General features: G+C 52.1%; 3 protein-coding genes across 3 annotated transcripts; 2 read left to right on the top strand and 1 right to left on the bottom strand.

Annotated features, from left to right (window-relative positions):
* Positions 1–534: 534 nt before the first annotated feature.
* On the top strand, positions 535–3,243 carry KVR01_000696 (uncharacterized protein). Its single transcript, XM_044784146.1, has 3 exons — positions 535–1,021; positions 1,082–1,344; positions 1,407–3,243. The coding sequence occupies exons 1-3, from the start codon at positions 613–615 to the stop codon at positions 2,193–2,195; spliced, it is 1,461 nt and encodes a 486-aa protein (XP_044650645.1). The 5' UTR covers positions 535–612; the 3' UTR covers positions 2,196–3,243.
* Positions 3,244–4,848: 1,605 nt separating this feature from the next.
* KVR01_000233 (uncharacterized protein) lies at positions 4,849–5,877 on the top strand (the record flags this gene model as incomplete). The annotated part of the gene is made up of 3 exons (XM_044793053.1): positions 4,849–5,334; positions 5,524–5,607; positions 5,716–5,877. The coding sequence occupies 3 exons, from the start codon at positions 4,849–4,851 to the stop codon at positions 5,875–5,877; spliced, it is 732 nt and encodes a 243-aa protein (XP_044650182.1).
* Positions 5,878–7,936: 2,059 nt separating this feature from the next.
* Positions 7,937–9,447, bottom strand: KVR01_000795 (uncharacterized protein; the record flags this gene model as incomplete). Its single annotated transcript, XM_044794240.1, has 2 exons — positions 7,937–9,369; positions 9,444–9,447. 2 exons carry the CDS (start codon positions 9,445–9,447, stop codon positions 7,937–7,939), a joined length of 1,437 nt encoding a protein of 478 aa, XP_044650744.1.
* Between the last annotated feature and the right edge of the window lie 2,663 nt (positions 9,448–12,110).

Below are 12,110 nucleotides of genomic sequence, written 5' to 3'. Positions count from 1 at the left end.
AAGAAAAGAAAAGAAAAACGCTGCGTCATGAGCCTTCACCACTATATGAAGGCGCCACATACATTTTATATTACGGGGATTAGAAACAAACCCACTTATGTGTGTTGACGTGCACGACACACGACAACCGAGATGTTCCATCCGGTGCTTTGACTCTGTCGCCCCCCAAAATTGCCGTTGTTGGCAGACCTCGGGACATCAGATGAAACCCACGTCAGTGCAATTGCCATGTACCACATAGAGAAAATCGTGTTTGTCCACGGATGCTTGACACGATCCCCCTTCATTCATGGGTTGAGGATTGAAACCTCGAAGCCCACGAATCGCGGGTGAGCAGTGTGCATGCATTGCTTGGGCGTGGCAGTTTTCCGTAGCATTCGGGATCCACGGACCACCTGCCGGCGACGCTACGGGAGCTTGCCTTGTCCCTGGGGAGCCAGCTGGGCGCACCCCGGCCAAGGTATGAAGCTGAGGTACCCCGCCGCGATAGTTCAGACTTGCCCCTTTTCATTCCACACCTGTGATAACATGCCTCGATTCCGCCGGTCTCGCGGCGGCTGCGCAACGTGTAAGAGGAGAAAACGGAAATGTGATGAGACCCGCCCGGCATGCATGGCCTGCCGTGCCAAGGGCATTGAATGCGATGGCTACGACATCCGCCTGCGATGGGGCAGCGACAGCGTCGCCTCGGCCTCTCACCACGGCAGCCGCGCCTCCTCAAAGCCCAGCGGTGGGTCCGAACCGACCGTCATAGGCACGCCCGAGAGCAATGCAGGTGAGAGCAGCATAGGCGACAACAACCACGGCGCCAACACCACCACCGGCGGCAGCGTCGCAGGTGGCAGCATCACAGGTGGAAGCATCACGGGCGGCAGCATCAGGGCTCGCAGTCCTCCCACAGCACCGAGTGAGACCTCGCCTGCCTCACTGCCATCATACCAGTACGACGAGGCGTCGGTTGCTGCGCTGGGCAGCCCCGAAGCCATAATAAACGAGGAGACCCAGATCGCATTCCAACGATGTCAGTTTTATTCCCGGCCACGCTCCGACACGCAGCGGCACATGCTGACACATATTCCAGTTCTCGATAAAGGAATTCACAACATCTACTCGACCACTATTCATGAGTGGGTCAAGCCACTCATCGCAGACGAGGCAAAGCCCTCCACTGCCCTGTTCATCGTCTGCGCCAACCTGCAGATATTCCTCGAGGATGGCCACTCATTAAGATTCCACCAACAATTCGACCAGGCCCTGCGCACTTTCCAGGCAGAGCTTTCCGCCTGCAATGGCATCATCAAGGCCAGGACATTAGGTGCCGGCCTCCTCCTATGCACCCTCTCAGTGAGCCTCCCCATTTGCAACATGCACGTCATCAAAGTCGCCTCATTCTCACAGCCCTACAGATTCTGCGAGGTTTTCGCTGGACAACCCATCTTCTCTGCACGGCTGACCTGTACAACCTGCACGGCGACCTCCAGAATGTGGGCCCTGATGCCGATCGCTACACCCACCATTGCTTCGAGGTCATGGGGATAATGGATCTTCCGAGCCTGGTTCTCGGCCGCACAACAGCACACCTCGGCTTCTGGCGCCGGTTCCGCAAGGCACAGCGGGGGTGGATCAACTGCAAGGAAGATGGCGTTGAGCCTGTCTCAGGCTTACCACGCCGCTTCCTCGACATATTCGCCCGCCTGGACGAGCCCGGCTGCGAACTGGAACTCTGGCTCTGGCCCGGAGAAGTCGGCGAGTTCGTCCAGATGCACCTCTGGGACGCTTGGCGTTTCTCGGGCATGCTAGAGCATAGGAGGCGCTGGAGAGGCAAGCTAGGCGGTATGAAGGAGCCTCCACCCGGGGTCATCCTGCCAACCACGGAGCAGCTTGTCTTCCGCCTGATGAGCTGTCTCGAGGCTGTACACCTAGGCCTCGAACAACCCGAGTATGGGCATTCGCTCGTGGGCAACAGCACGCTTTACCCCTTCGTCATGGCCAGCCTGGAGTTCCAGGTCCTCGACGCCCATCCCCATTGGAGAAAGGAGCTCAGGCGATTTCGGGACAAGATTCTTAGCTGGGACCCGAGTCTGAACGCGAAGATCCTTTTCGAAACGTTGGAAGAAGCAGAAATGAGTGGTGATCCTTCTTTTGATGCAGACGCTGCTATGAGAGCTCACGGCGCGGAAATAGCCCTGTTCTGATCGGATTCCAACGACACCACCGACGAGTTCACCAGACTCCCTCATAACCTCGCCATGATCCAAAGCCTTACCCCTTCATCTGCCTCTGCAAAAGGGTCTACCAGGCGGACCTCGGTCACCACCTGGAAGCCATATTTCTTGTAGAACCCGACATTTTTGCTATCGGTGCACTCCAGGTACACCGGGTGGTCTGGAGGACAGAGACTCAGGAGATGCTTCACCATTTGGGAACCGAGTCTCCTCTTCTGGCACGACGGATCGACCGCGACGACTTCTATATACCATGCCGGCTTACTTGCGATATTCTGCACCATCATTTTGCTCCCAAGATGGTTGGTCATGAACATTTCAACCCTCTGGCCAATCAATCAGCTCGATTCGGTTGCTAGAAGTCATCTTGGGCATTACAAACCTTCGGGTTCCCGTCATTTTCATCCTCTTTTGGACGAAAGTATCCAAGGGCAGCCCGGGGTAAGCCCACCGGCAAAGACCAAATGCGGTACAGCCAATTTTGGTCGAGTGGTGGGTGGAGGATTCCCACGGCCGCGCAATCATCTGTCGACTTGCCCTGGTTGTCTCCCCCAGGTTCCGGGTCTACGGCGACGTAGATTTCTCCGTCCAACAGGACCCGTTGAACTCTTCTTCGCTGCCATGACAGTGACCTGACATCTAGAGCCCCCCAAGGCGTTGCATTTGGGCGCAACCATCGTGTAAGAGGATCGTCAGAGAAGCTATTCAGGATTTAGTCGGAGCGTGGCTGCCGTGGTCATGACGGTAGAGGGATCTTACGCTCTGCATAGTGTCGTGGCGACTGCTTGCACACGATTACTGTCGCCTACAAATCAGTTGTCAGTTACTGCAGCCTAGAGTTCCTGCTTAGCGCTGAATAATTACCATGCAGCGTTGCGCTTTGAGCTCTAGATATACGTACCTCCGCTGAGCTTGATGATCTCGGCATGCGCCATGACTAGCACTTGCGCACCATTGCATGGAAGCGACGAGCCTCATTGTACTTTTTTCACCTTTATATCCTTGAGGCTTGCCCTGCCAGAAGCTTGTTAATGATCATGAGCATGCCCAATGCCATACAAGGTTTGCACCAGTCCCTTTTCAGCCACTCTACGCGGTGGACGTCCATGCGCGATGCCACCCGGCCCAGCCAGCGCATACGATTTCTCTTTTGGGCGAAGCAGCACACTCTGTTACCCCGGACCCCGGACCCCACACAGATTGCCAATCCCAAGCACTGCCAGCTTCAGTGGACGAACAAGGAGGCCCAAGAATCATCATCTCAGAGGGTGTCGCGTGGCATGGAGGATGGCATCTTATCACTGTATCACGTTGGCACCCTAGAGTCCACACTTTACATTCCCAGAACGGCAAAGTGGCTGCCCAGGTCAAGACACATGCCCCAGGGTCCATTATCTCTCGGCCAATGCCATCCACACCATGCTCAACCCTCGAGACTGTTTGACGCCAACTCGTCCATGGAGAGTTCGTGTATTTGAGTGAACTGGCCCCAGCACGGGACGAAGAGATATCAAGTGTCGGCTGTGGATCTGGAATTGACTCTAAGATCATCGACACCATATCTTTCGACATTGAACCGCTTCTATTGCAACACATTGTACATTTTGTTCTAGAAACTGTGGTCTGGACACACCTACTTCCGGATTGGTCCACCGCATTCAAGCCAACTATTCCATCAATATGTCTACTCACGACACCGGCGGAGATCGCGCACCAGGCGATGTTCTCCTTATTCACGGTACGCTTTGCTCTTTTCTGCCAATAGACATAATCGCGAATGTGGCTGACAAACACCCCAAAAGAGTACATGAACGAGACCGACACTTTCGTCCGATTCCCTATCCCTTCCAACGATCCTAACGACCCACTGGTGCGTTGAGCCACTTCTCTTCTCAATACTATGAAGAGCGGTTTTCATTGACGCAGCGAGTCATAGAACTGGAGTATCTGGCGCAAGGTGTTCAATTTTGTGCTTGTGATGGCGCAGACTGTGGCAGTCTTCACAGCGTGAGCCTCCGCAGTTTCCTCAACTCCTATCATCCGTCTCCATTCGCTTTGTCAATGTTCCCATTTCTTTTCAAGTCTTGTTTCTGACCTCATTCAGGCTGTCAGTTCAAACCCGTTTTTGGCAGCAGATGGGCCCCGAGATGGACTTGACCTTCGAGGAGCTCAACAACACGCAGTCAGCCCAATTGGCTGGTCTGGCAATGGGTTGTATATTCTTCATCCCGTTGACCAAAAAGTATGGCCGTCGCTCAACCTACGTCTTGTCGACTGCGGCTATGGCCGCAGTGAGCTGGTGGTCGACGTACATGAAGACCGACGCGGAGCTTTACCTCACAAACCTGTTTTATGGTCTGGCGGGAGCAACAAATGAGACAGTTGCTCAGATGACGGTGGGTTCTCTCACAGTGATGCCCCACACCATTTTGTAGAGAAAGCATCTAATCAAATCATGCACACCGTCCAGATTGCCGACATCTTCTTTGTACACCAACGAGGCACGGCCAATGCCTTCTACATTACCGGTGTAATGGTGGGCAGCTTCTTAACTCCCATGGCGGCAGGTATCCAGGCCAAGTATACCGGTTGGCGAAGGTCATACCTTGCCCTCTCGATATCTATGACGCTCGTCTTCCTTATCTTCCTGTTCGGGTACGAAGAGACGAAGCATGTCCCAGTGTTGGAAGGCCTCTCAGGCACCCAATCTTCAGGAGGAGACCAAAAGGAGTGCGAAGACGAGAAAGACAAGGCCGAAGAAGGCCTGAATATCTCCCTCCACCAGACAACCAGCGACGTTAGGGGCTCCATGTCGATACCACCTGCCACGTACCGGCAACGCATGCGATGGGTTACTTACTCGTCCGAGTCGCTCTGGAAGATCGCCTACTTCCCAGCCTACACCATCATGCTCCCTCACGTCGCCTTCAGCGCCCTCCAGTATGCCGCGGGCATAACCTGGCTCGTGATCATCTCATCCATCATCCCCATCAGGTTCACCCAGCCGCCGTACAACTTCAACACCGACGGCATCGGCCTGATGAACATGGGGCCCTTCGTGGGCAACCTTCTCGGCAGCTTCTACTCTGGGCTTCTGAGCGACCGCTCCGTGCGCTGGCTCGCTAAGCGCAACGGCGGCTACTACGAGCCCGAGATGAGGTTGTATCTCCTTTTGCCGCCTGCGCTTTTCATGGCGGGGGGTATCATCATGTTCGGCACGACCGCAGACCGCGTTAGTAGATCCCCTTGACACAATCCCCAAATCATGACCATCGACATTAACACAGATCTGTCAAAGGGAATGCACTGGATCTACCCCTCCATCGGCGGCGGCCTCTTCGCCTTTGGCCTCGGCGCCATAGGTGACGCCGCCCTGACCCTGGTCATCGACGCGTACCGGCCCCTGACGGCTGAGGCGTTCGTCGGCATCACGTTCGCGCGCAACGCCATCGGAATCCCGATCCCGTTCGTCATCACGCCCTGGCTGCAGAACAGCGGCATGTCCAACATGTTTATCACCGCCGGCCTGATCTCGTTCGCCATCAGCATGCTTTTTGTGCCGTTGATCATCTGGGGCAAGAAGATCAGGAAGGCGTTGGCGCCTCGTTACTACGAGCTGCTTGAGAAGCAGGGCGGTCTGGTGGAGTCGTAGTGAACAGGGCGGAGTTTGAGGTGCCCAAGTGCTGGGGATGGTACTTTGCACGGCAGTGAGATGATTGATGCGATATGCGTTGTTTTGTAGATTTGGATGCGAAGATGGTTGCGGGCAACATGTATTCGTGACTCGAAAGAGTCAGTTCTTCAGCATCATACGGTATTTGATCATGAAGAATTTTATTCTCAGTTTGCGCGTGCCTGTATGGACTAGATAGCTACGGCACAAGATCATGTATTTGTCCTAGAAAACCAGTGGATAATTTATACAAGAGGTTTTACAAAAGATCATTTTGATACACGAACAATAACTTCTTGAAGTGTTGGCTGAACTCAAGATCTAGATTCAAGTCCCAGGTCTTCTATCCAGTAAAGTCATGCCGCGTGTGGGCATAAGGAACTTTAGAATGCGATATTACAGGCATCATCTACGGGATTCCCAACTTCAAATGTTCACCTTCTCTGCTATAATCTGATCCATGTGATTGTATGGTTTTCTTTTAGGCCATTGTACAGTAGGCGTGACAACTACTAGCATGTACAATCTTTCAATGATGCCGACTCCGCCCACCAACAAGCCAAAGAGGGGGTTCCACGTTTCTTTTTTTAGACCGTGCTCTACTAAGCCGATACATCAAATGTCTATATGGATCATGTTCAAGAGACCAGCACATGGGTTATTCATTTCAATTGCGTCAGAGATATAGGTTGAGGCACAGACAAGTGCTGCTTGGAAGCCAGCCTTGCTCGATTCGACTCAGACAGCCTTGGAAGCCGGCACCACTGTTTTTCACGCCCCATACCTAGGTACTGGTGGCAGATCTGATTCAGCTGGTATCGCCAATGCTGAGTGCCTCAACGGGGTCTTTCGTCGCCATTTGCGATAAAACGATAGGCCAGGTGTGAGAGGTATCTGATCCGTGGCTGGCATCCCTCAGGGGGAATGTATTTGCCGGCAGTAGTCGATGTGAGAAATGATTGATAAGTGACATTGGGAAATTGCCGTCGCGCCCGCCGGATCCTCGGGATCGTATCGTAGCTGTTATCTAGTGTAATTCAAGACCCCAGATACGCTTCCACTCGTCTACCTTGGTTCTGTACCCGCGGCGCGAAAAGCTGCCGGAAATGGTTAATGCGTTTGAGCTGGGCGTCGGCCGCCATAATAGTTCAAGATGTGTCAGTAATAACCTTTAGACATTGGCATCGAGTAGTCAGCCGACTTCATCGCATCGCGAGCGGCAACACATCTCTAGACAGCTGACCAGTACGCAGATAATGAACCGTGAAAACTATGATCCAACCTCGCCCCGGTGCAGCCGTTACCCGTTTGGGCGATCGAACGCTGGAGTCTGTCGAACAAGATCCGTGTAATTCCATTGGTCAGTCATGAGTGCTTTCGGGTCGCGAAGACGGCAATTGTGAAAACCTGCTTAGATGATTCATTCACACGTGTGGAGCAGCCAGAATAAGAGGCGTGGAAGATCGTAGTGGCCAGTGCGGTGAATCTGAAGTATGATTCCCTTGATTCTAATATACTATCGATTGTAGAAATTACGGTTGTGAACCCGTTCTGCCGATGCTTACCCTACATATGTAGGGTATTTCTGTAGGACAACCTGTGAAGTCAGTGGAAAGCCTTGATTCCAAACACTTGAGAGGGTCTCACTCACGAGAGATAAGCATCCTATCGGTTGTCATGGGAAAAAGCCTCTTGTACCATGATACCGGCAGTTATCCCTCGTCAGAAATTGGGTAACCAGTGACTGGTGGATGTCATGCAACACTTGCAACTCGCTCAAGCTCAAATGTCTCCATTGTGAACCTATATTACCTACTTATTAGTAACTTGACAGCAGTAAGTTCATAATAGCAGGAAGTAAGAACAGGAAGTTTTATCATTCTATTACTAGTTTGGTTCTTTTCCAGTTATCTAATCCTATGCAAAGCCTCTAATAAGATAATATGAGGATCTTCAGTGTGATTCCACATATTAATATGCTTATGACTGTACCACGATAAAACACAGGAACTCCGCTGGTGTGAATAGATGCAAAATTTCATGTGTCCTTTTTGGGCACCACAGCACCCAAATGCCACCTCCTATCAATCACATAATCCAGCGCCTCGGCCCACTTGGGGAACAAGCCGTCTTGGAGAATGCCCAACATGCGCACGTAATTCCTTACTGCCTTGTCTTCTTCTTCGCTCTTAACAGCCCAGTTGTTATCGGGGCCATAGACCATCCAATTTCCCTGCTCGAATCTCCTCCAAGGATCGTTGCCATGCGCGAACTGAATGAAGTCTGCTCCCAGCTTCCGCGACAACTTCATCTCTTCATCCGTCATCCTCTCCTCAAGGGTTTGAAACACAAATACCAGCTCAACCGCATGGTGTGCCAATCCCTTGAATGACGTCTCCAGCTGTGAGACCTGGTCAAAGTGATATGCGTATGTTCTCTCGACCTTGGAGGCATGTGCGTGTAAGTAGGTCTGTATCCAAAACAGGCCCTCGGTGGCCATCTTCTCAAACCGCAGATCCAGTTCTTCGTGAGAAAGATCAGCTGATATGCCGTATCTTTGCAGGACATCCGCAGCGTCTTTCTCTCCCAGGAACGCACTAAAGTGACCTAGGATGGACTCGTAGGTTTGGTCGTGCAGAGTGCCGCGGAACATGGCCGCCTCATCTTTGACATCGCCAATCATGTACCCCTTCAACCACTCAGGTGGAGAAATGATGCCGCCCTGCCCCAGCGAAGGCCGATAAGAATGGTACCACCCATCATTACATGGATTCCCCGTGGCCCCCATAGTCCCCTCGATCTCGCACGTGGCCTTGGCAATCGCCTCCTTCGGGACACTTCGCAGCTTCGCCAGCGCCGCCTCATCCACGCCCTCGATGTTGAGATGCCTCAATAGAGCCCGGAACCGCCTCTCGTGCTCCTCGAGCGACCAGACGGGGATCGTGTTGATTGTACCAGACATACTGATGGCGCGCGCAAAGGGCGCGGGCTCGCGGGCCCAGATCTGGTGGGCGACGCTCATGCCGCCAGCGCTCTCGCCGAAGATGGTGACGTTCTCCGGGTCGCCGCCTACACTTGCTATGTAGCGGTTTACCCAGTGCAGAGCCGTCTGCTGATCCGTGAGGCCGAAGTTGCCGGCGCCTGCGAGGCCGTCTGCGTTTAGGTCGTCGGCTATGGCGGATGAGGCGAGGAAGCCGAAGAGCCCGACACGGTAGTTGATGGTGACTCCGATGATGGGGGCACCGATTGAGGTCGAGTGGTCGACCAACTTGACCATGTCGTAGCATGGGTTGGTGGAGGAGCCGAAGAGGAGTGAGCCGCCATGGATCCAGACCATGACGGGGAGGCTCTTGGTCTGGGCAGCAGGCGGCAAGACGATGTTGAGGTTGAGACACTTCAGCTCATCTTCAACATCGTCTTTGAAGTGAGGAATTCGTGGTACGGGGACCAATTCACTTCCCCATGTGAACTCTGGGGGCTGCGGGCATATTGGACTGATTCTGTCAGAAGAGTCTATCTAATGCAGCATTCTATTCGCATCTTACCCATGTTGTGTTCCGTCATGGAAGCCATCTGGCAGAGATGTGTTCAACGTAGACCGAGTCCATCGTTTTGTGAGATTGGCATATGGTATTCCTCGGAACTGACGTGCTCCGTTGGGATACACAAGACCTTTGATGTTTCCAAAACTTGGTATGTTAATGGTCTCTGTAGAAGTGGGCGTCGGGGCAGACATGTTGAGGTGGGTTTGGTGAGTTTGAGATATGTCTAGTGCAGGATATGGAAATATTTCAGGGCCACGTCTCATTTGACAATAAGCAGGAACTTATACATCGAGTCAAGAACATTCATTTTTGATTTGTTATATTGAAATCTGGTCACAAACCACCGCAGTCTTCAGTGGCCCCGGGTTTGACTTTTACCTCTTTTGGAAGTCATATGCGCCGACTCGTGGCCGCAGGGATCCATCCCAATTCACCAGCGGGATCCGAGAAGAATGCCTACGAGTAAGCAGGTTCGTTCTGCTGCTTGACCTGCTACACTTGGAACATGATTTTGAAACTCGGTAGCTCAAAGTCACGCGATATACTCAAGGTTTCGAATGTAGATGACGACGTATTTCGGGCCGCACAACCCCACAGCAAATTCGAAAAGGGTGCCAGGGCAAATATGAGAGGTGAAAACATGGTGCATAAAATCCAACGATGGCGTTGCGACAAGAGCATGCCCTTGAAAGTTATGTCTGCTTGGTTACCGGCGTCCACATCGCAAATGGGAGGACCAACTCTGGAACCGTTATCAAGCAGAGATCGTCTGTCGTTCGTTTGCGTCGTCCTATTACAACTAGAGAAGAGCCTAGCCGCAAGGGAAAATAATTGCCGGCATATGGTGGTATGTCAAGGGCAACGCCCTAAAAAGGTTTTGCCAATGCGCAAGACGGGGACCGGTTTCGCAACCAAGGTTCGGTGTGCTTAGCCAATTACCTGGTTTAAATGGTTTCACTTCTATTCCGCATACATTCGACGACAATTGTACCGGTTCTGAAAAGCCGGGGACTACAAATGCACAATTAGTTACTGCGGATTCAGACATATGCATAATGCTGTCCAAGTATGGATGTTTTGGAGAATTGGTCTTCCGGGTCGCTCTGGGAAAATGACACGCAGGAGGCTAGGGAGCACATATACTAGTGAGTATTTTCTCTGCACTTTTATTGACGTTGGATTTTTTTCAATGCTGGGTCTTGAGCGTTTGACACTGTATGAAGGGGCCATGTATTTCTTCGGACGTACGCGGAATAGAAGCGAAACCAGAGAGAATGTAGAGACCGTAGGCCTTTTGTCATTGCGAAACTAAAGTCATCAATAATCCACGGACACATGAAAGCGTTTCAAAACATCAGAAGACGAGAATTGACAGGAGGAAACATGAAGGCGTACCGGAACCAGAGGCGGGAGCACAAGCGGCCCTCTGCTGCTAGCCCCTCCCTTTCAGATTCAGATGTCTCGCTTTTCAACTTACCCAGTACTCCCCGCTATGATATGATATTCTTCTTGTTGGTATTGGATTGCTTACCACAGGATCTGACAGCAAAAGTTTCATTTCTTCCTATTTAACAAAATCCACCTAGTGCGGCCCAGCAGGATGGGTATAAATACGTCCAAGGAAATGTACCCTATGATGTAGTATTGGCCAATCAAGCGCGCTCGATATCCGGTGTGCCAAACTCCGCGATCACTGCAGCACTTCTAAAATCCTGAAATAGCTAAGTAGATGGCTCGGCCCAGCCGTTTCGGGCCAGTCACAGGGTGTAGGTATACGGACATGACAGTGTGTTGAGACACGCGTCTTATTTATGCCTGGAAAGCCTCCGTGACCGAGTGATCGCTGGCTCATGTATATTTCTCCATGAGCAGCGACGGAAGCTACTAGACTGTAAAACAGCTTCGGTAACTGGAGTGGTCAGTCAATAATATTCCAATTTCGTGGCTTGACGCATATTGCACAGGACCCCAAGCTTAGATAAGGACATCTCGGTGATGTGGCCGCCCCTTCAGCATTTTCACAAGAGTATCACGAATCAAAGATGATACAACCCTGGGCGATTCAAGGGGCCATGGAGCTACTGCGAGCTGCAGAGCATGCAAGACTGGTATCTATACTAGAAAGTCCATCATAGTGAGACTAAGGATTTGATGTGCGGGACTCCAAGACCAAGGGAAAAGACTTAAAACGCCGAGCAGTGTCAACGTGCTCAGTAAACAGCGAACATGGTTCTTCAACACACAGCGGCTTGCAGTAATTGAAAAGTCAACTCAAGTACCAGAGTTCTGTAGAGGTAAGGTTCCCTTGTGGTCATAGTTCATGTCATCACTGAGTAAGACACTCCCAGACGAGGCCATGGATCGCAATGTAGACTGGATTTGGCTACCTGGAATGGATAGATACCTAGGTACGATCTAGGCCCGCCACGAGCTTCTAAGGCGCATCCATGCCTAGGTTGCGATAGCCTCTCTGTGTGACGAGGGGCTGAGAGAACATAGGCGAAGGATCATGGAATCAGGAGGCAATGTGAACGCATATTATTGCACCACCGCCACCAGGTAAGAGGCGCATCAGCCTGCGAGCGTAGTACCACTGGGCGGTGATGCGATTGCACAGCCCTAAACCAAGGGACCTTGTTTTTTTGTTTCAAGGGGTCAACACCTGTG

This window comes from Diaporthe batatas (genome assembly GCF_019321695.1).
Source record: "Diaporthe batatas strain CRI 302-4 chromosome Unknown Contig00001, whole genome shotgun sequence".
In the NCBI taxonomy this organism is placed as follows: Eukaryota; Fungi; Ascomycota; class Sordariomycetes; order Diaporthales; family Diaporthaceae; genus Diaporthe; species Diaporthe batatas.
This window is presented reverse-complemented; position numbering and strand designations above follow the sequence as displayed.

What these genes read in the sequence shown, in the direction of transcription:
- KVR01_000696 (XM_044784146.1), top strand. Translation starts at nt 613, where the DNA reads ATGGCCTGCCGTGCCAAGGGCATTGAATGCGATGGCTACGACATCCGC. An exon ending in CCAGATCGCATTCCAACGAT is followed by an intron (nt 1,022 to 1,081) that starts GTCAGTTTTATT and finishes CACATATTCCAG; the next exon opens with TTCTCGATAAAGGAATTCAC. An exon ending in TCCTCCTATGCACCCTCTCA is followed by an intron (nt 1,345 to 1,406) that starts GTGAGCCTCCCC and finishes ACAGCCCTACAG; the next exon opens with ATTCTGCGAGGTTTTCGCTG.